The sequence below is a fragment of the Rhineura floridana genome, chromosome 11 (assembly GCF_030035675.1).
Source record: "Rhineura floridana isolate rRhiFlo1 chromosome 11, rRhiFlo1.hap2, whole genome shotgun sequence".
Classification (NCBI taxonomy): Eukaryota; Metazoa; Chordata; class Lepidosauria; order Squamata; family Rhineuridae; genus Rhineura; species Rhineura floridana.
The window spans coordinates 57,726,771-57,747,493 of record NC_084490.1 but is presented as its reverse complement, the minus strand read 5'-3'; the positions used below and the strand labels follow the sequence as shown (position 1 = coordinate 57,747,493).

At 43.9% G+C, this 20,723-nt stretch overlaps 1 protein-coding gene across 3 annotated transcripts; it reads left to right on the top strand.

The window, feature by feature from the left end:
• Positions 1–379: 379 nt before the first annotated feature.
• LOC133366317 (receptor activity-modifying protein 1-like) lies at positions 380–10,172 on the top strand. 3 transcript variants are annotated; one of them, XM_061589295.1, is made up of 5 exons: positions 988–1,072; positions 2,388–2,426; positions 5,073–5,099; positions 8,209–8,353; positions 9,400–10,172. In XM_061589295.1, exons 1-5 carry the CDS (start codon positions 1,012–1,014, stop codon positions 9,635–9,637), a joined length of 510 nt encoding a protein of 169 aa, XP_061445279.1. In that variant the 5' UTR covers positions 988–1,011; the 3' UTR covers positions 9,638–10,172. The 3 variants fall into 3 exon arrangements, 2 of the variants coding, with proteins under 2 accessions (XP_061445279.1, XP_061445280.1); XR_009758380.1 differs by lacking the exons at positions 988–1,072; positions 9,400–10,172 and adding an exon at positions 380–508 and having other exon boundaries at positions 8,209–8,225; XM_061589296.1 differs by lacking the exon at positions 5,073–5,099.
• The last annotated feature ends 10,551 nt before the right edge of the window (positions 10,173–20,723 follow it).

Genomic DNA, 20,723 nt, shown 5'->3' with positions numbered 1-20,723 from the left:
AGTAGTAAGGTAAATCATTCCCTTCTTATGAAGAGCCCAGCCTATACTATGCCTTTGGTGAGAGCAACAGCATTGTCCATTGCTTTATAAAAAAAATTAAACCTCAAAGCACATTCCAGCAGAGGAAACTCTCACACAGTCTGTGACACTTCAGAAACATAGCCACCATCTGCTTTGGCTCTGAGACTTGGCTGTGCTGGGTTTTTGTGGGACGGCAGCCAAGTAAACCCCCTTGAAGTTGATTGAGTTCACGTAGCTCTCACTGGGCTGCAGGGAAATCATATGCTAGTACCTTTCTCCCTTGATTTGCTTAGTGTTTATAAAGAATTGGTCTTATCTTAATCGGCTTCAAAACCATGTTTTTCTTTTACTGGTTTCACACACCTGAGCTTGGGGGCACCTGTCAGCATGATTTTGGCTACATAGCTAGAGAGCAAAATCTTAGCATCTTGAATAGACAACAAAAAAGAGATACCACATTTTGAATGGGACTGCTGTCAAATATAAGGTAAACAAATGATATTTTCAATCCAATACAGAGTTAGGCATGCTTAAGGTCATAATATGCTTAAGTATATCTCATTTTATGTTGGGTTGTGGTCTCCGTGTGCACTTTCCACTATTGAGAAATCATATGTGCCCAGAGCCTATAAATCCTCTCAAAAGTTCTGCCCAGGCCTGGCACTAAAAAGCAAGGCTTTCCCTGGAATATGTGAACAATGAGATTTATCTTTCAGCATGTACAGAATTCTCCAAAGCCAGTTCACATATGGAATTAGTATCTCTGCTTCATCAAATCACAAGACAGTAAAGCCCCTTGTTTGCTGTATCTACTCTTTCAACAACTGGTCCGGCTTTCACTAGACCCACATTGGAGGGAATAAAATTCCCTTCCATTGGTTGAAACATTGCCAAATACTCAAGCATAACATGGAGGCCATAGGGGTCTCAGACATCTATTTGATAAGAGAGGGGGGAAATCTTGAGTTTCTCTCCAAGACAGCAGTGAGAATGCCACAAGCTTTCTGGTATTATCTCCTGTATTCCATCCTGCTTTTGCTTTTTCACAAAGGTAAGCATCCCTCTTCCCATCCCATTAGAAAAATCATTAGTTTTCTCTCAGTATTATGTGGGGCAGATGAAATGATACACACGGCTTTGTCTGGAAAGCCTCTTTTATTGTAGCAGAAAAAAGACCACGGGCCCTGGCAGACAACCTATTGAGCATTCATCCTGATTTGCTTGCACAAAGCTCACACAGAGGTTAGATTATGCCAGGTCTTTATTGAGCATTCGTTCTGATTTGTTTACCAGTCGGGTGTACAATGAGCATTCATCCTGTACAATACAGACTCTAGCTACAGTGCAGTCTTAACCATGTCTACTCAGAAGTAAGTCCTACTAAATTTGGTGAGGCTTACTTCCAGGTAAGTGTGTTGGGATTGCAGCCCCTAGTCTCCAGTTTTGTAGGAGGTGGAGTTGCAGGATGTTCTCTGAACTTCATATTTATTTCAACAAACTGACCAAATTGCTGGCTACAATGATTACAATTCATAGGAGGCTTTATGTTTGTAATCCCTTAGAGCTATTTTCCTTCCCTTGGAATAACTTACATTAAAAAAAAATACAGTTGAAATTGTGTGATTGGAAACTCACAAAATTATTTGTTTTGATCCCAGCTTAACAAACATTTGAAACAAATTACAACAAATGTGCCTTCCTCTGGGGGCCTCTCTCTTATTTGAATGTATGAGGTCACATTCTCCATAGAAGCTATATTGCATGAGTTGTAAAGCCATTCTATTTAACTGGTGAAGAGGGGGGTTGCCATCTGCTGGTGTTCAACCCAGATTGTTTCAGTTGGCAGCAGTAAAGTTGCTTAGGTTCAATTGCATTCTTCAAATAACACCACAAAATCATCTTTGCTTTAGCACTACTCTGTTTGTGGACACCTGGATCCTACTTCTTTCCAGGTTAACTTGAGGGACCATGTGTTACGGACCTGGAGTCACAGGTGGGGCCGAGTGAAGGGCAAGGAAGTGTCCCACTGTGACTAGAATTAGCTTCAAAGCCATCCAACCAAAGAGGAACAAAGGAGACCCTTTCCTTTTCCAGCAGCTGCACAAACATACACAAGAGAAAGCAGCCAAAGCTGTCCTGAACTGGCAAGAGTACTCTAGGGGAGCCCCAGTTAGATTTCTCTTTTCTGACTTCCAAATTTTCTCCTCCCTAGCCTCCTTCCTAACCTCCCATCTATTGTATAACCATGAAAGGCAACAACGGACTCAACAACAAGCGCTTTACGGGGGAGGTGGAACATGAAGGGGCAGGAAGATGGAACTTCTGCAATACTCCTTCTCCAACCCTTCTCTCTTTTTTTTCTTCAGGATGCACAGCACTGACCTATGGTGACTTTGAAGATGAAAGTAAGAGAAAAAGATATGTTTGTGCTCTCGGAACAAGAGAGAAGCTCTTTACTGAACATGCACATGACTATCTCTCTAACCCTCTGTACCTGAGCATTGCCATATTTCTTACACAGGGTATCCTGAGCCTTTAAGAAATTTTAATTTGGCAGGGACATAGGAGGGCATTCCCAGTGGCTGCACCCAACATTTAGAACCCCCCTTCCTAAGGAGGTCCACCTAGACCTTTCTCTAATATTCTTCCACTATCAGGCAAATACTTTTTATTTAGCCAAATCTTTGGCTGATTGAGCTGACCTGAATTTTTAAGTTTACGGCTTGTCTTAATATGTTTTAATATGACCACTGTTTGCTTCGTTTAATAGACTATACATTTTAAAAAAGTGTTTCAACTGTATTTTTGTTGTTGCAGTTGTCAATCACCTTGCATACTATATTGTAGAAAGACGGGATAATAAACTGAAACTGAAATAATAAACAAACTGTATCACAAACAGTAATTCAGCAGGTGCAGCATCTTTGGCCTCTCCAAAGACTTCACCTGCTGAATTCCTGCCCACAATGAAGGTGCTAAAGGCACATGATTCCTTCCAGGAAAAAGGTGGCACCTCTTTCCCAGATACTAACAGATCCCCCCCTCCACAGTGGGGACACTAAGCTAGAGCCAGGGGAAATGTTTCCATTGTGCTTTGCTTCCCTACCTCTCTCCAAACTGGAAGACATCCCAGAACTACCGAATATATTTGGATTGGGAGTATGGAGCCATTGCCTTGGGAAGGAAGGCAGTTGGTACTTTTTCACTTTTGAACGAGGAGATGCTTGAGAGGAAATTGTGAATGTTTATAAAATTACTGTGAACAAGGTGGAGAGAGCAGATAAGACAGGAATTTATTTTCTTTTTTAAAATGGTAAAGCTTAGGGTTAATGAGTGAATTTAACTGACACCAGGATGGACAAAAGTTAATATTGCACAACATGTAATAAATTTATGGAGCTCATTGTCCTTGGATGTTTTCATAGCCACTGGAATGGATGGCCCTTTAAAAGAGGAATTTTTGGGTTCCTAGAGAATATCCTCCGTGGCGCAGAGTGGTAAGTGGCGGTAACGCAGCCGAAAACTCTGCTCACGGCCAGAGTTCGGTTCCAACGGAAGGAGGAAATCGAATCTCCGGTAAAAGGGGTCGAGGTCCACTCAGCCTTCCATCCATCCGTGGTGGGTAAAGAAAGGCTGGGGAAGGAACTGGCAATCCCACCCCATATATACGGTCTGCCTAGTAAACATCGCAAGACGGCACCCTAAGAGTCGGAGTGCGGGGACACCTTTACCTTTTAGAGAATATCTATCCATATTTGTTTACATGACAGTCAGGAATAAAAGCTTTTCTTTCAAGGGGAGGATACTCAATTACCAGACACTGGCCTGGTTTGCATGCAGTGTTAAACAATAGTTTAAAATAAACTATGGTTCAGTGAGTATGAGCGCTGTGGTCCTCCCGCACTCCTGACTGTGCTAGGTAGGAGAGGAAACAAACTCAAAACAAGCTAGAGTCTACCTTGTGATGTGTGAACCCATGCGTATGATTTGTTTCCTCCCAATAAACCACAAATCGTAAGCCAAGAATACGGTTTGGTTGTAAGTTCACATGTCAGACTCTGGCTTGTTCCATCCTTGCATGGCACAGTCAGGACTAATTTAAATCCTTGAATTTTAGTAGGTCTTCAGTAGGTTTTAAATGACTACTTAATCTTGCATGTGAATGTAGCCATTTAAACATGTTGGTTGCATGCCTTGCAGTCATCTCCAAATTTCTCCCTCCTAATCCCTGACATGTAATGGCTGGTTGCAGCTAAATGATGAAGGAATAGGGTTGCCAGGTTCTTGGCCTGAGACTGATCCTGTATCTTTAGGAGAAGAGAAAGTCAGCCAAGTGCAGATGTTCTTGCAACTCTGTAATGGGATTGTCCCTCCCCCCTCCACAACTTTTAAAGATACAGACGACCTCTTGGTTGCCAGGCCCGGCGTCCAAGAGGTCTTCTGTATCTTTAAAAGTTGTGGAGGGGGGAGGGAGAATTTCACCTTGTGGTTTTTCCCATTACAGAGTTGCAAGAACACCTGCACTTGGCTGACTTTCTCTTCTCCTACAGAGACAGGATCAGTCTCAGGCCATGGACCTGGCAACCCAATGAAGGAAATACATTCTATACATCCTCAGAGAAGCACTCATGAACCTTGTGGTTTAAATTGAATTCTGGCCTGATCCCTGGTGTTCCCTCCAGATGTTTGTCCCCCAGCAGAGCTTACATCAGATCCGGGATAATCTCTACCATTCTTTGCTTGGAAGCATTTGAGGGGCAGAATTTGGCTGATCACTGTTGGTGACAGAGTGCTATGCTAGATGCTTCTTTGATCTGCTCTACAGACCAAGTGAGCTGATTTCATCTCTCCTAAGCTTGTTTCTAGAACCAAAAGCTAAAGGGGAGATTGTGTGTACAAGGGAGATAAAACAGGTTTTGCAAGGGTCCCCCATCACTTTGAACAGATATTTTCTGAAAAAGGTAAAAGAGGTAAGAGAGTCCCTAGGCCTCTCGCATCACTGTTACCATTGCTTTGTCCTTCCTAGACTAACTTCTACCTTCTTCTTCTAGTCTCCTATTTGTATCCAGACACAGAAGGTGAGCAATGATCTCCTCATTCCATTTCCCCACCCCTCTGTTGCGTAACAGAAACCCTCATTTTGGAATCCAGTCTTATATTAGCTAGTGGCTTCTGTTTTAATGAGATATGCATCATAAATTGTCTGTTTAGCCACTATCTCACCTTTTACTTGTGACCCCGCTGCTCTGATGGATGTTTTCACACGTGACACTATATACTGCAGGGTGTTTTCATAGGGATAGGGGAGAAATGTGAGCTTACATTGTTCACACTTCCTGAACCAATACAGTACATGAACTGAAATGCAACTATCCGTTAAAATTTGCACTATTCTGACTTTTGCGATGCAGATCTCCAATTCCAATTATATTAGTGAAATCAATCTACAAAAATGTGCTATATTTTGAGAAATTGCTTGTAAAAATGTGTATTTTAAGTGAAATGCTCACAAATTTGCATACAATGCATACAGATTTCCATGTGGACTTTTTAAAAAGATCACAAACTGATGTGCAAGCAGGGAGATTGCATTCCTTTAATACAGGGATGGGAAAGCTGAATTCCTATAATACAGGGATTTGTTTTGTAAATCACTTTGAGATGCCTCATGGGAAGTGATTCATAAATGAAATAAATAACAATAACTTGTGACGTCCTGATGTTGCTGGATTGCAACTCTTATAATCCCTGACCATTGACCATGCTGGCTGGGGCTAATGGGAACTGGAGTCTAATAACATCTAGACGGCCACAGGTTCTCCATCTGTGCTATAATATTAGGACTTTTTGAGTAGAGATAAAATAAACACTTCTTCACTTTACACAACACACACAATTAACTTACTTAATTCACGGCCACAGAATCAAATCAAATCAAATTCTTTATTGTTACAGTCATAGACCAAAACATTTGTATAAATAAAGCTATGTACATTTATAACAAAAATACATCTATACAATCATATCAAAAACATAGAGAAGTATAAAAACAATAAAACAGTTATATGGAAAGGGAAACATCTGAAGGGGTAAGTACCCTCCGGACTGATTGAGCCGCAGAAATATATTTGGCTACAAGCAAGGTAGTATCCCTGTTAGCCGCAGACAGAAGGTAGCAGAGTAAGCGGTCAAGCGGTTTATTAGGGAATTTATTTATAATAGGAATTATAAATTTAGAGCGAAAAGCAGCATATAAGGAACACTCAAAGACGACGTGGAAAAGGGTTTCTATGGTGCTGGCACCACATGGGCATAAACGATTTGCGTAAGGAATGCCCTGAAATCTCCCTTCTAATAAGGCGGAATAGAGACAATTAAATCTAGCCTTCATGAAGGCTAGACGGTATTTGGGGATCGTAAGGTATTCCAGATAGGAGGCGCTGGATGATGGCGCAAAACTCAAACCAAAATGAGCGGGGGAACAAGTCGAAGTGGCTGCAGTGATGGAACTTTGAAGGTCCATATCACTGATACGAGTCAGGATTGAAAGCTTAACTGTCTTTGGATCCTGAGTCATCAGATGTTCATTTGAAAGGCCAATATTTGCAAGATATTTTATAAATGTTTGGGCCCATTTTGAAATAAAAAGATCTTCCCAGAGTAATGGGAGATAGCCAGAAGAGTATTCATAAGACATTTTAACCCAAAAATTTAGGGCAGTCATCCATGCTTGGGCCTTTAGTGAGGCCAGACCAGTTTCCAACCTGAGGGCAGCCGAAGGTACACATCTGGGAACACCTAGAATTTGTCTTAGAAATAAAGATAGAACTGCCTCCATTGAGGGGTTGAAGGCGCCAATCCATAAGGGAACCCCGTAAAGAAGTTGGGAAATAGTTTTGGATCTGAAAACCTTGATGGCTGCCGGGATGTACTGTCCTCCTTTAGTAAAGAAAAACCTTCGGATGCCATTGGCTGAATTTCTGGCGGTAGCAATTGTACCTCTAATGTGGGGAGTCCAAGACAGAGAGGAATGAAATAATAACCCAAGATATTTAAAATGGGGAACCTGTTCAATTTTATGAGTATTGATCGTCCATTCGTGAACAGAAGAATGTTTAGCAAAGGCTAAAATCTTTGTTTTGGAAAAATTTATAATCAATTTATTTTCGTTACAATAACTCATAAAGGCTCTAATTAAACGTTTAAGACCTACTCTAGATACTGATAGAAGAGCATCAGCATCAGCATACAGTAGCAATGGGCAATGCAAATTTGCTAGTTTGGGGGGCCACAGAAGGTGTGGTAATGGCCAGTGGGTTAGATGGCTTTAAAAAGAGATTAAGGGCCATCAATGGTTGTTAGCCGTGGCACAGCTAAGTGGAACCTCTCGGTTCAGAGACAGTGTTGTGCTGGGAAAGCCTGTTGCCTTCATGTCCAGTTTGTGAGTTTCCTAGAAACATCTGGCTGGACCCTGTCAGACCAGAAACAGGATGCTAGACTTGGATGGACCTTTAATCTGATCCAGCAGGGATCTTCTCATATTCTCTTCCCTTTGCCTCTCAATACTGCAGTCTTTCAGAAGATATCCAAAGGCCATCCAGTCCATCCCTCTGTCTATTGGTAGGATGTATCCTTGTCTCCCCTTTCCTGTGGCAAATAAGGACAACATCAGCAGTTTCAACATGTATTTGTTTTTGTATTTCCTTTCTGTGTGTGTCCGATGCACATATTATGCCCACACAGGTTTATATCCAACTAGGTTTTACCCGGAGTAGATCCACTGAAATTAATTTACCTAAGTTAGTCATGTAAATTAATTTCAATAAGTGTACTCTGAGTAGGATTCATATTAGCTATAGCTTACATACATTTTTTTAAAGGTTCTTTCTAGTCTTACTGGCATAGCGGAAGAGATTCAAGGGCACTTTGAATGTCATATGCAAAAACAGCCAAACATCGCATGGTGGGCTGTCTGCAACATCTAAGTCTGATCGATCATCAGAAGTGAGAACACTGCAGATGAAGCATTGTTTCAAAATGTGAGATCACTGAAAGGAAATTCTATTGACATATCTTCTGCCCAGTGCCCATACATATTCAGCAGCATAGTTACCTCCTCTCCCCTTTTCCCTCAATCCCTCTGTTAATTTCCCTTTTTCTGGAGCTGATTTTTCCTTCTCCTGCTAGAGCCTTTTGAAGACGAGGAGGGCCAAGCCAGCGACTGTGGAGATACCTACTATGATTGGATAGCCTTGTTCTGTTGGCCTGAGTTTCATGCTGCCATCATGGCTACAGCTGAGAGCAATCAGTGCCTCTGGGAAACGATTGGCAGGTATAGATCCTGGATAGTCATGCCTGGCTTGGGGAGAGGGATGACTTAACATTTTTTTTAAATCCTCTGGGGTGCTTTTTCAGACATACACGGATAGAAAAGAACTCTCTCTCTATAATTTCAAATGATCAGAGAGAGTACAAGACTTCAGCTTAAGATTGCATCCTATCAGATAGACAAGGCAACAGTAAGAGACTGCAATTTCTGCATTCCAGTCAAATTCAGAGTGGTAAATTATGGCGGACAGTGATGGGTCTCAGAAACTTTTGTTGGAAGTTCACCTTTTTTCAATACAACTCCCAAACGTGGTTTGTTCAGATCCTTCCTTGTATGTCTGGCTTGTGAGGGGATTCTAATATAAACAAGGATGCCCTAGACTTTGTCATACCATTGCTGAATGGAGGGTTTGGAGGGCTTTTGCATTTGCATTGTGCAGACAATTGAAGTCTTATGGTGACCAGCAAAACATAAATCGGTTGCATGAGTCATGTGCATGAAGGTCAACAAGAGTATGTTTGCTTGTCCAGAGTAATGTGCCACCTTGCATATCATTTTATACATCCTCTCTACAGCATGGACACATTTAGAGGTTGGAAGGAAAGTCCAGATCCCATCATACCAGATATTTTCTGCTCCTGACACCAAGTCACTGGCACAGAAAATACACTAGGCAGGAAGACACAGCAACAGGATAGGACCAAGTGCTGTCCTGTTAAGGATTTTCACTCCTCTGACATGGGGTTGGAGCTTGGGAAGGGTCGTCAGAGCATGGAACATTATGAGCATCATTTGGAGGTAGGACTCTGTTGAGCCAGATTTCTTGAATCCAGTGATCTGTCCATGATCTTGTAGCCCTTGTTCTGACCTCACCTCTCGTTTCTGTACCCCACATCTCTATCAGCTGCTCTCTCTGCCTCTGCACACCACACTTCCTGTCTTCATTTCGGAGATATTTTGCCTCTGCTCTAGGCAGAAAGCAGCCCTTCTTCCATTGAGCAGCTGTTGGTTGTGCCGTCCCTCAAAACTTTCATTTTCTCCCTCTACAGCATGTATAGTGAGCTTGTCCTCTGCACTGGGCTGCTGGCTGAAGGTATGGGCTGTCCAGTATCCAGCCCCACCTTGGATACCTTCTTCGTGAGAATCCACGCTGAGTACTTTGCCAATTGCTCCCTCCCCATCGATACCACTGACCATCAGCCACCCATAGGAATGGTTGTCTTCCTGACTTCCCTGCCTGTCTGTTTGGTGCCCCTCTCTGTTGCCCTCACCCTCCGCAAGACATGAAGTCCTGAATCTGCACCTCACACTCCCTTCTGTGGACAACATTTAGAAATGGAACAGTACTGCTTAATGCTGAGAGGTGGGAGGCAGACTAGAAGACAAATGGGAACAGCTGGATTGAAGTGTAAGGAGGGCCTGTTTGTCAGGATTACAGTGTCTGTTGTATGATGGAGGTTGTACTTGGGTTGCTTCCTTGCACAGCCTCGTGCTAGAGCTCTGTGGTCATTCTTCCCCTCTATAATATGCATTCTCAATGGTATTATGGTATTGCTTGTCTCAAGGACCAGGAGGTATTATTTTCTTTTCAGGGTGTCTCTCTGCTTCTGTTACAGTTTTTGTGTAGATTGCTTAGGCTGATTTGTGGCCAGATGTATTATGGTAAGAGTAACAATTGTGTGACACAAACACACACAAACCCCTTGTAGCAATGGGCAAATCTGTCACTTTCAGTTTTGCTTGACTTCTTCGTTTTCCAACCTCTAGTTCAGTTCTCCACAATTTTTTTTTAAAAAGTCCTCATGAAAATTCATCAACATTTTAGTGCAAATTTCTCCTAAAGTACAAATTATTGTATGCAATTTTGCCTAATATAAAATTTCACCTCATATAATGCATTTTGTGTGTGTGTTATTGTCACAAATATCTGCATTTCTATGCACATTTAACCTACAGTAGTCGCTCCTGCATCCCCGTGATGAGCAGCAAGGGGTAGCTGTTGGGAATGGTGATCTGGTTCAACTCTCGGTAATCATTGCATGGGTGTAGCTCCCTGCTCTTCTTCTGAATCAACAGCAAAGCGGCCCCGGCTGGAGACTGGGACGGCTGAATGAATCCCCTCTTAAGATTGGTTTCCAGGAATTCCCTTAGTGTCGCCAACTCTGGTTCCGACAAAGAGTAGATCCGCCCTGAAGGGATGCGTGCCCCTGGCATCAGATTTATGGCACAGTCGTAGGGTCGGTGGGGGGGCAACTGATCAGCTTCTTGTTTGTCAAACACATCCTGGTACTCTTCATACTTGTCCGGCAAGATGACTCCCTCCTGCAGTGCAACTCCCACCATGATGTCTACGGGATTCTTCTTCCGCAGTTGGCACTGCTTATGGCAATACCCCAAGGTAATCACCACCACCACTTCGTTCCAGAAGATTGTGGGGTTGTGCTGAACCAACTAGGTTTGAAGTTTTCCTGCACTGGAGCTCTTTCTCCTTTGGAGGGCATCCTCAGGCCAGGTGCCCCCCTTTTCCACAGTATAGACACAACCCCTCCCTTCTGTGCTTCTCCTCCTCCGACAGGTGTGGTCTAGCCCCTCCAATTTGCATGGGCTCCACCCCCAACTAAGTCAAGGTTCCCATGCTAGGCAGGAAACGAGCACAGGGGAGAGGTGTGGGAGCCTGGGAACGTGGAATTTCTGCCCTGCACTCCAAGCAGCAACCTTCAGTCTTGCTCTCTATCTACAGGCATAACTGGATCAGCTCTGTCAGGCTACCGGGTGGGGAGGTGCACGCCAATTCATCCAGCACCTCCGCGCTAAATCCATTCCAGTAGAAGTACATCAGTGCAGGGTCATTGTAATCCACCTTCTGGGCTAGGATGCGAAACATTTTAGTCTAAGTCCCCATGGAGCCTTTCCCTTGTTTCAGGGCTCCTAGCTGTTGGGATGCCATCTCTTTATGCTGAGGGTCATGAAACGCCTTGTTCATGGCTGCAACGAAGGCAGTATATTGACTCAGGACAGGATCATTTCTCACCAAAAACGGGGTAGCCCATTTGGCTGCTTCCCCTTCCAAGAGGCTGATTATAAACACCACCTTCACATCATCATTCAGAAACTCGGCTTGTCGTACGCGTATGTACAGTTCACACTGGGCAAGGAATGTGGCGAACTGGTCACTCTGGCCACCATAGCGAGGAGGTAGTCCCACTGGCACCTTGACTCAGGTGGGTGGCGCAGCCACTGGTGCCACGCCTCCTTGGGCAGCTTGATTAAACAAAACTCGAAGTTCTTGATTCTCGAGTTGGAGATCTGGGTCTCTGCCCAGAGATTCTGGACTTCAGTATACAGGGCTTTGATGGTTCTCTGAAGTCCCTCTTTGGCGGCGGCACTAGCCTCCATGGTTTTGGTCATGGGAGCATCGGTGAAGGGAGGTGGTGGCTGAGTCAAGCTATCCTGCCCAGAGTCGGAGAAACCAGACGGAGGTGAGGTTTGTTCTAATTCTCGTTTTATTAGTGTAATGGTTACATCCAAAGTGGTGCACTTCATAAACCTATCTACTCTGACTCACTACTTTCCTTAACTAGCCTACCTAAACAGTCTCTGCAGCATGTGAGGAGAGTTGACTCAGCACTAGAGTCTGGGAGGGCACCTGCATAAGTAGGGAAGGTCTTCATGCGTAAACTACACCTCCGCTGGAGTTCCACCCTCTGAAAGGCCCTCTTCTTGCACCAGGTGAGGGGGGGTAAGCCTCTGACTGCCCATCCTACAGTGGGGCTTCACTAGGTGACAACGTGACCTCAGGAGGTGGGAAGCAGGTTGGCGGGGAAGCGTTTGAAGTGCCAGGTGGGGATTCTGGCACAGGCGGAGTTGGCGCGCATGAAGGGTCGCTTCCCAATGGCTCAGGCAGGGACCTCACAGGCAGGGCTGGACCTCCCTCGATGGGGATGCCGGCCAAAGAAGTCTGCGGGCTGACAGAGTCACCCCCCAATGCCCCAGGGACATCTTCCTCATCTGACTCCTCTCCCTGATCTAGCTCCCCGTGTGCCTGAGGTGCAACAGCCCATGAGGCAAAAGCTGCTTCTGAGGGGGTGGGACCCAACATGCTTCTGGCAGTGATGGCTCGTGGTGGAGCACCTGGCATCACCAGCGGCTGAAGGGCTGGGTGGGCACTGATGATGAGGCAGCAGAAATGGTGGGCCCCTGCAGCAATGCAGACAGGAGGAGGTAACGTGGTGGTGAGGGGCTCCTATGAGCTCCTGGGCCCTTGGACCAGTGCCTGACCTTGCTGCCTGCTAGTTCCGGGCCTGTACTTTCTCCTCCTATTAAAGATATTATTTGTCTATTTTTGTATTAAATTTAATGCCATGGTTTGGAATTAAAAGTCAGGGTGATGGGTTGGTGGTCATGCCTGCATATAGGGTGAGTGTTGGTTGGGTTAGGGTTGAACTAGAAATAGTGGGCCTCTGTCAATAAGCTTATGAAAAATATGTGTCCGGACATTGCTACTTTTCCCTGAATTGTAATTCTGAAATTACAGATTCTACATGTCTGGAATTACACATTGCTCCATACTTAAGACTTTTCTGTCATGACGTAACATCCAGACTGTACAAGCATCTTATGAAATTTGCTGGCTATTCTATAACTTTTTTTGGTTGCTCTTAATAAAAGTATTATCCTGTTGATAATGGTTTTTTAAACTGTTCTAATGCACCAGTACAGCTTCAAGCCTTTAAATTCCTTCCAAAACTTATATCTGTGGTCCTTTTCCTTGCAAAATTATGTTATCTCCCCAAAGTGCATTTATCTTGCACTCAGACTAATTAGCTAGGTGGCTTAACCATCCTTGCCCCACAGTAATGTGCCTCATTTTCTGATAAGTGCTAGCTTGCTGAAATGTCTTCCAGCTGTTGCCACAGTTATTGGCAGTGTGTGTGTGTGTGTGTGTGTGGGAGGATTGTGCACACTTCACCGAAAGCTGCAGGGTGGTTGATTTTTGTAGATCTCACTTAATAAGGTAATCAGTTTACAGTTATACAGCCACAAGAGTGGCTGTATACTATAGTCAGCATGGATTTTTCACATTCCGCAATGTTAAATTGAAAATGTCCCGCATGCCATTCTGATGCTTCCCATAAGCTCATTTCAAAACAAAACCTTACAAAACATAGCATTCTGAACTCAGAAAAGTTTGCTTAACAATCCTCTAAATTTTCATGGTGATACACAAAACAGTCAGAGAGAATCGAGAGTTCAAAGCATAAAAAGAGAGGGGAAAAACCCAGACCCCTTTTGGACTTTTTCCTGTCAGAGTTCTCATAATTTGCTGAAATTAATTCAATATCAACCATGTACACTAAATACCTGTAATCCTGTTACTGACCTTGCCCCTTACTCTTACCTTCATCTTCTGCAGTTTAAAAGTTTAAAAAATGGCTGATTTTTAATTAATTTAAGAAATGTTACATTGAACTCAATGATTACGTTGGGCATGCTCAGTAAGAACTGTCATTGTTCTAAAAGCCAGACTCACAGCTGCTTGGCTTGGCTAATCAGGGGCCACACCCACACCAGACCTTTATTTCACTTTAGACAGTCATGGCTTCCCCCAAAGAAACCTGAGAAGTGTAGTTTGTGAAGGATGCTGAGAGGAGACTCTTATTCCCCTGACAGAGCTCCAGTGGCCAGAGTGGTTCTGACTGAAGCTCTGTGAGGGGAACAGGGCATCTCCTAGCAACTCTCAGCACCCTTCACTAACTACACTTCCCAGGATTCTTTGGGGGAAGCCATGACTCTCCAAAGTGAAATAAAGGCCTGGTGTGGATGTGGCCAGGGACAGCTTTGGTTTAAATTTGAGTGAGAGGCTACATGTGCCTGCTGTAGAATAAAAAGGTAGGGGAAACCCTGAAAAAGAATGATACTGTTCACAATGTTTTCCTTTTGGAAAGGAAAGGGGCTTCCCCTCTGCCCGGAGCCCACCCATCCAATCTCATCCCCTCCCCTTTCCTCCTTCCCTTCCCATCCCATTCCTTCCCTCCCCTCCCCTCCCCTCCCTGCCCCTCCCCCAGGTCAGTTTCACCTATCCTAAGTATGATTGCACAGGAGTAAATCCCACTGAACTCAAAAAGCAAGCAAATGATCAAACCTGCCCTTCTCTCCTCCTCCCTCGTATCCCCTCCCTCTTCCCCTTCCCTCCCCCTTCCTTCAACCCTCCATCATCCCCTTCCAATCCCCTTCCCCTCCATCATCCCCTTCCAATTCCCTCCTTCCCCCTCCTCCTCCCTTTTGCCCCTTTTGTTCCCCATCCCCCTCCCCCACGGTCAGTTTTACTTATCCTAAGCATGATTGCACCGGAGCAAATCCCATTGAACACAATAAGCATGCAAATGATCAAACCTGCCCTTCCCTCCCATCACCTTCCTTTTGCCCTTTCCCTCCCCCTTCCTTCCCCCTTCCCCCTCCCCTTCCAATCCCTGCCTTCCCCCCTTCCAATCCCTGCCTTCCCCCCTTCCAATCCCTGCCTTCCCCCCTTCCTCCTTCCCTCTACTCCCCTCTCCCTCCTCCTCCCCCATGGTTAGTTTTCCTCCCCTTCCCTCTCTTTTTTCCTCCTCTCCTGCCTACTCCCTCCCTCCCCATGGTCAGTTTTACCTATCCTAAGCATGATTGCATGGGAGTAAATCCCACTGAACTCAATAAACATGCAAATGATCAAACCTGCCCTCCCCCTCCTCCCTTCTCCCCTCCCCATCTCCTGTGGTCAGTTTCACCTATACTAAGCATGATTGCAGGGGAGTAAATCCCACTGAACTCAATAAGCATGCAAATATTAAATCCATTCTCAGCAAATTTGCACAGGATCCCATTTCTTACCTCCTGGATTAAAAAGCAGAGAAATTCACTAATAGGCAAAAAACCCTGGGGGTTAAGAATGTACCTATAGCCCACAGATATTTCTATCCAACTTTAAAAAGCAGGGAAATTGGGCAGCTATAGTGAATGCACCAGGGGAGCAGGATGTCATGGCCCCGTCAGAGGACTCCTCAGATGAGGACGACTCAGGAGTAACAGCAGCAGACCCAGGAGCAGCAGACCCAGAAGGAGACACGGAGGAGCCTCCTGAGAATCCAGCTCCTTCTCCCCCTCAGCTGCAGAGCACCCCAGATGCAGAGGCCCTGCAGCCAGACACAAACAGTGAACAGGATACTCCCCCCTCACCTGCAGAACGTAGACAGCAGAAGGTCAGGCAGAAGAGAGGCAGGCCTGTCTCCTTAAGGCCCAAACGCTGAGGGCTCACACCTGCTGTCAAACCTGCTCCTTATAAGGCACCCCTTGCCTTCAGCTTGTTGCTGACTGCAACGTCAGGCGTGGCTCGTGTATACCTAGTTTCCCTGCAGCATCTCTTGGACTGACCCCTTGGCAATTGATCCTGGACCTCTACTGACCTCGCTTCTGGACTTTGGACTTGGAAAGTAAGCTTCAGACAGGCCTGGCCCTTATCAGGTTCCCTCCTCATTTACCTGGCAGATTTACAACCAGACTGCCGGCTAAGGACTTTCCTCCCCTGCTAACGACCCAGGCATTTCCAGCCCCACCGGCACAGCTGTCTCAGTGCAGAGCTGACACAGGAGACCTGACCTCCTCTCTGAGATATTGTACTGCCCTACAAATTTGTCAAAATGTAAATTTTGCAGTCTTTAACAACAAGGTTTTTTGCCTATTAGTGAATACAGTCTCCTGCTTTTTGTGAGCTGTCTTATGAATGTGCGGATGCTACTGGTGATGCTATCTTATCTTTTGAAATACTAGATTAGAGGCAGACGATCCATTGGGCAGCTTATTTTCAAAATCGGTTGCCACATACAAAGTTTCTCAATTGAAATAATTTTAATCTTCCCTAGTTAATCGCCTAAACCATATTGCAGAAAGATCCTGTTTTGAAACACTGGAGGATTAATTGGTGTCTTTTAGCTTTTTATTTTAGCTCCCTTTGTTCCACCTCCTTATGTTTCTAGCTGCTTGACTTGTATTTATAGCCAGACATGGCAGGATCATGTGTGAGGGGTGTAAACATTTACTTACATGTCCATTATGGGCCTGTTTGTCCTGCTAGCAGCGCTGATTTCCACTGCCCCTAGGTTCAATATCCTTCGTTACTGTGCTTTATCCCTCCCACCATCTGTCCCTTCCTTCTGCCAATGCATAAGGACCTCTGGGACTGGTCACTCTTGAAAGAGCATGTCACATAGGGAAGCACAACTCTCTGTCTCTCAAACTATGAGTCCCTGTTTAACTGCAGAAACCCACTCTCTTCTAAAGAAAGGCCAAGGCCAACCACTATTGGCAATATTGCTTCTTCTGCACGAACACTGCTTGCGATTGGCTTCAGCAAATCTCACAAGATCTTGATGATAGGTACATAGATACAGGGAAATGTGTTTCCATAAATACCCTCAAGCATGATCTGCAACTTAGCCTCATTTTCCCCCTCATAGTAGTGGGCGTGCAGCCTGGGCTCCAGTAAAGTGAATCTTTCTCTTCCCGATCTCCTCCAGTGTTTGAGCTTTGCAGTCACTGTTTGGGTGAGGTAATGTACAGTGAAAAGAAGCAGGCGATATGCTATGCTTTTTAGCATAGAGCATGGTGCATGGGGGTGTTCCTTACTTTTTATGCTGTGCAGGGGGTAGGGATGGGATCCGTTGAGTGGCGCCAGTTTGAAAGCATTCCATTAACCTAACAGGCTGGTATCAATTTGAGTTTGTTCTTTATCCACTAGCCGCTGCTTTGACCAATCTGTTTTTTCCCTCACAAAAATATTGATATTATTATTGATAATTTTGAATGAGATATTGATATTTCAAAAGAATATGTCGATAAATGAAAGGGAATATCAATAAAATTATTGTTTTTAATATCAATATTTTAGAGGCTGATTTTTTTAAAAATCCATTTTCAAAAAATAGCGGCAGAAAATTTGATCTGCAACAATAGAGAATAAGCAAATTAATGGGAAATTCGGTACCAAATCCAAACTGGGCAGAATTCTAGCACATCCCTATATCATCTCTACAATAATAATACTAATTAAAAGCCCCATGCAAACCCCATGTTAGAGGGCATAACATTTTGACTGTGTCTTTTCATGTTGCCAAGAGTATTTGCTTGCCTTTCTTTGTTTCTGATTAGGCCTGAGCACCAATCTGCATTTCCTTAAAACTGCAGTTTCTCTGTTGATCACTGTTTGTTTGTATTCCTTCATGTATTGGAAACTGCATCCTCTCCCTTCTTCTGCCCATCCCTCCATCATAACTGTTTGCTTTATGTGTAGCCTGACTGAGCCTATACATGCTTACTCAGAACAGAAGGAAATCCCTCCTTATTTGAAGGGACTTAATCCTACATGTGTGTCTAAAACTGCAGTCGACATTTTTTTTGCCCAAACATTCACTAATTTCCCCTGTAAACAACAATGCAAAAGGTCAGACAGACTCTTCTCAGAGAGAATTCACAATCCGTTTTGCAGTCTTTATTTTGTACCAGATACCTAATTGGCTTGATCACAGCCACCAGATGTGGATTTACAGATCCCCCCCTTTCTATTTAGGGCTTTATATATAATTTCCTTTAAAAAGAGAGAGAGAGAGAAATCCCAGTACTTGTTTTTCCCATTTTGCTCATAAAAGCCCACTTCAAAGGTGAGCTTTTTAAGCCCCCAGACATCTGTGATGGATTAAAATCCAAGCCAGAGAAGAATTGCGAGCTTTCCCCTTACTAAAACACATACCCCTCTCCTTTTCTTTGCCCGAACAGCAGTATCCTTACTCTTTCTGTTGCCCTGATGTAATATAGTACATCATGTGAGGTAGAAGGTATAATGACCTCTGGGATTTGTAGTCTTTGCAAGGGCTCTTGCTAGGTACAAACAGTTTTTAGGTTGTACCAAGCACTACTTGGACAGATTCCTTCTGGCTTCCACTATTCCTTTCACAGTTACTCCCCTGTCTTCAAGTGTCCCCTGAAACTTCTTGTATATTTGATTGATTGCGTGTATTCTCAAAAACCTAAAAAGTTACACCATTATTTCCTGCAATAGCAATGTTAGGTGGCAAGTGCTGACAGAAATTTGACCACTGAGAAAGAAGAAGAAAGTATCAACATGCTTAGGGGAATCTTGAGGTTTGCAGTTGTATTTTTAAGGTAAAATATTATTTTTTAAAGGAATATTTCTTAGGAAAAAAAGGAAGTATATTAGGAATGCTGTGGCTGTGCTGAATAGGAAATGAGTAGTGAAAAAGGCACGAGGAGGAAGCTTTTAATTAAAGAGATAATAGTCCTAAAAAGCCTTGATTCTACACAGGACAGATTAGTTCTGTAATGATGTTTTAAGTGAGAAGATTAAGCATAAATTAGGTCTGGGAAAAGATGGGAAGGAAACACAGAAACCAATGCAATGCAGCAACCAATCTGCAATGCAATGTAATGCAGGTAACAATCTTACCTGGATTCTCTGTTAAAAAAAGAAAAATGACAATTCCATACTCAATGGCTATTGTGAAAGCAACCCAGGGTGGAAGGTGTAACCATGACAAGCTTTGGCCCAGTACCTCACCTTCTTGGAAATTAAGTACTCTGTTACTTGGGGAATGGTAACATCAATTTATCACAGTGGCTTTTTGCAAATACGCAACACGATCATTCATGTCTACTCAAAAGCAAGTACCACTGAGTTCAGTGCCCCCCCAAAGTAAGTGGGCATAGGATTACAGCCTTGATTGCTTTGTAAAACCAGGTGTAGGGAACCTTTGGTTCTCCAGATGTTGCTGAACTACAATTCTCATCATCTCTGACAATTGACTATGTTTGCTGAGACGAATGGGAGTTGTAGTTCAGCAACATCTGGAGGGCCAAAAGTTCTCCACACCTGTTGTCAACACTGTTACACCTATTATGGATGTAGTAAAAGGTATTTTACTCCACAGGTAATCATGGAAAACATTTTTGTTGTATGTAACTTTCTTGGTTTGCACTCTGTCTATGCTCTGGAACTATATAACATCAAACTCCCAGTTAGTTTCAGGTGACCTCACACTCAGCGTGAAGCACAGACAGGAAGACTTTTCATATATCCATGTATTGGCCAGTGCCATTCCTATAGGCTACCTACTAAGAGTAATGTACACAATGGTGGAACCATTTCTAGAGGATTCCAGGGAAAGAACCTTCTAGTAGATTAGAAGTGGAGTCCAGAGAGGGGATATACAGAAGGGAAAAAAAGTTAAAGAAGACACACTGTGAGAGATGACACAGCTATGCTCTCTAGAATGGGACAGCAGGACACCTACTCCAGAGATTCTTGAAAATGCATTGAGACTCCTAGGTTATTCTGAGAAGCTAAGAGCCTTTACAGCTGTGCACAAATGGCATCTCAAAATTCTCCACCCTATTTGTTGGAAGAGAAACATGGGGGAGGGCTTGCCATTAGCAGTGGCAATAGAACAGCATTCTTTTTTCCTGAGGGTTGTTTCCCCCACACACACACTGCAAGTGACACCAGCTGTGTTGGCAACCTGGCCACAATTCTGCATCTTCCACAATGCCCTAGACCTAGCCAGCACAAAAAGGGGTGGAGAATATTCTGTGGCAGACTTCTTTTTCTATGGCAGTGAGAAAAAGAAACATTTGGCATCTGAGAAAAATGGCTTCTGTTCTGAGATATTTTAGCTCAGCTGTAGCTTCAGTCCTTGAGCATTAATTAAAAAAGAAAAATCAACAAGATAAAAGATTCTGCTCTTGCAGGGGAAAAGGGGGGTATTGTTAATCCAAATTTGATTTTTCATCTTTGGTCATGAGCTTGTGGATCAGAAGACTTTTGCTTATTTTGTAAATTTAGTTGAAGTATGTTCTCAGTAAATCTGCTTTTTTAAACAAACGAACAAACCAGCATTTGTGGTTTTATTTCTTTATTTTGGTTTCTGCTACCCAGGCACCTCTGTCTGCTATACTAGGGTAAAGAGCAAGGAAGAAAAATCTTTCTTTTTTGTGTAGCTCCGTGGTACAGCATGCGCCTTGCATGCAAAAGGTCCTAGGTTCATTCTAGGTAGGTCTGGGAGAAGTTCCTGCCTGAAACCCTGGAAAGCTACTGCCAGTCACTGTTGACAGTACTGAGCCAGATGGAGCAGGGGTGTGACTGTGTATAAAGCAGCTTTCTAACTTCTACGAGCTGCATCTTTGGCCCATACAGGCAGACGTGGGGAAGGTATCCCAGTGATGAACTCGGATAGCACTAGGGATGGGCAAGAAATTCGATTCCGTTCACAGTTCAAGCCAAATCTGTCAAATTTGCTCTTTCTGAAACCACATGAGAACTGAGACACAGCCA

What these genes read in the sequence shown, in the direction of transcription:
- LOC133366317 (XM_061589295.1), top strand. Translation starts at nt 1,012, where the DNA reads ATGCCACAAGCTTTCTGGTATTATCTCCTGTATTCCATCCTGCTTTTG. An exon ending in GCTTTTGCTTTTTCACAAAG is followed by an intron (nt 1,073 to 2,387) that starts GTAAGCATCCCT and finishes TTTTTTCTTCAG; the next exon opens with GATGCACAGCACTGACCTAT. An exon ending in CTCTGGGAAACGATTGGCAG is followed by an intron (nt 8,354 to 9,399) that starts GTATAGATCCTG and finishes CTCCCTCTACAG; the next exon opens with CATGTATAGTGAGCTTGTCC.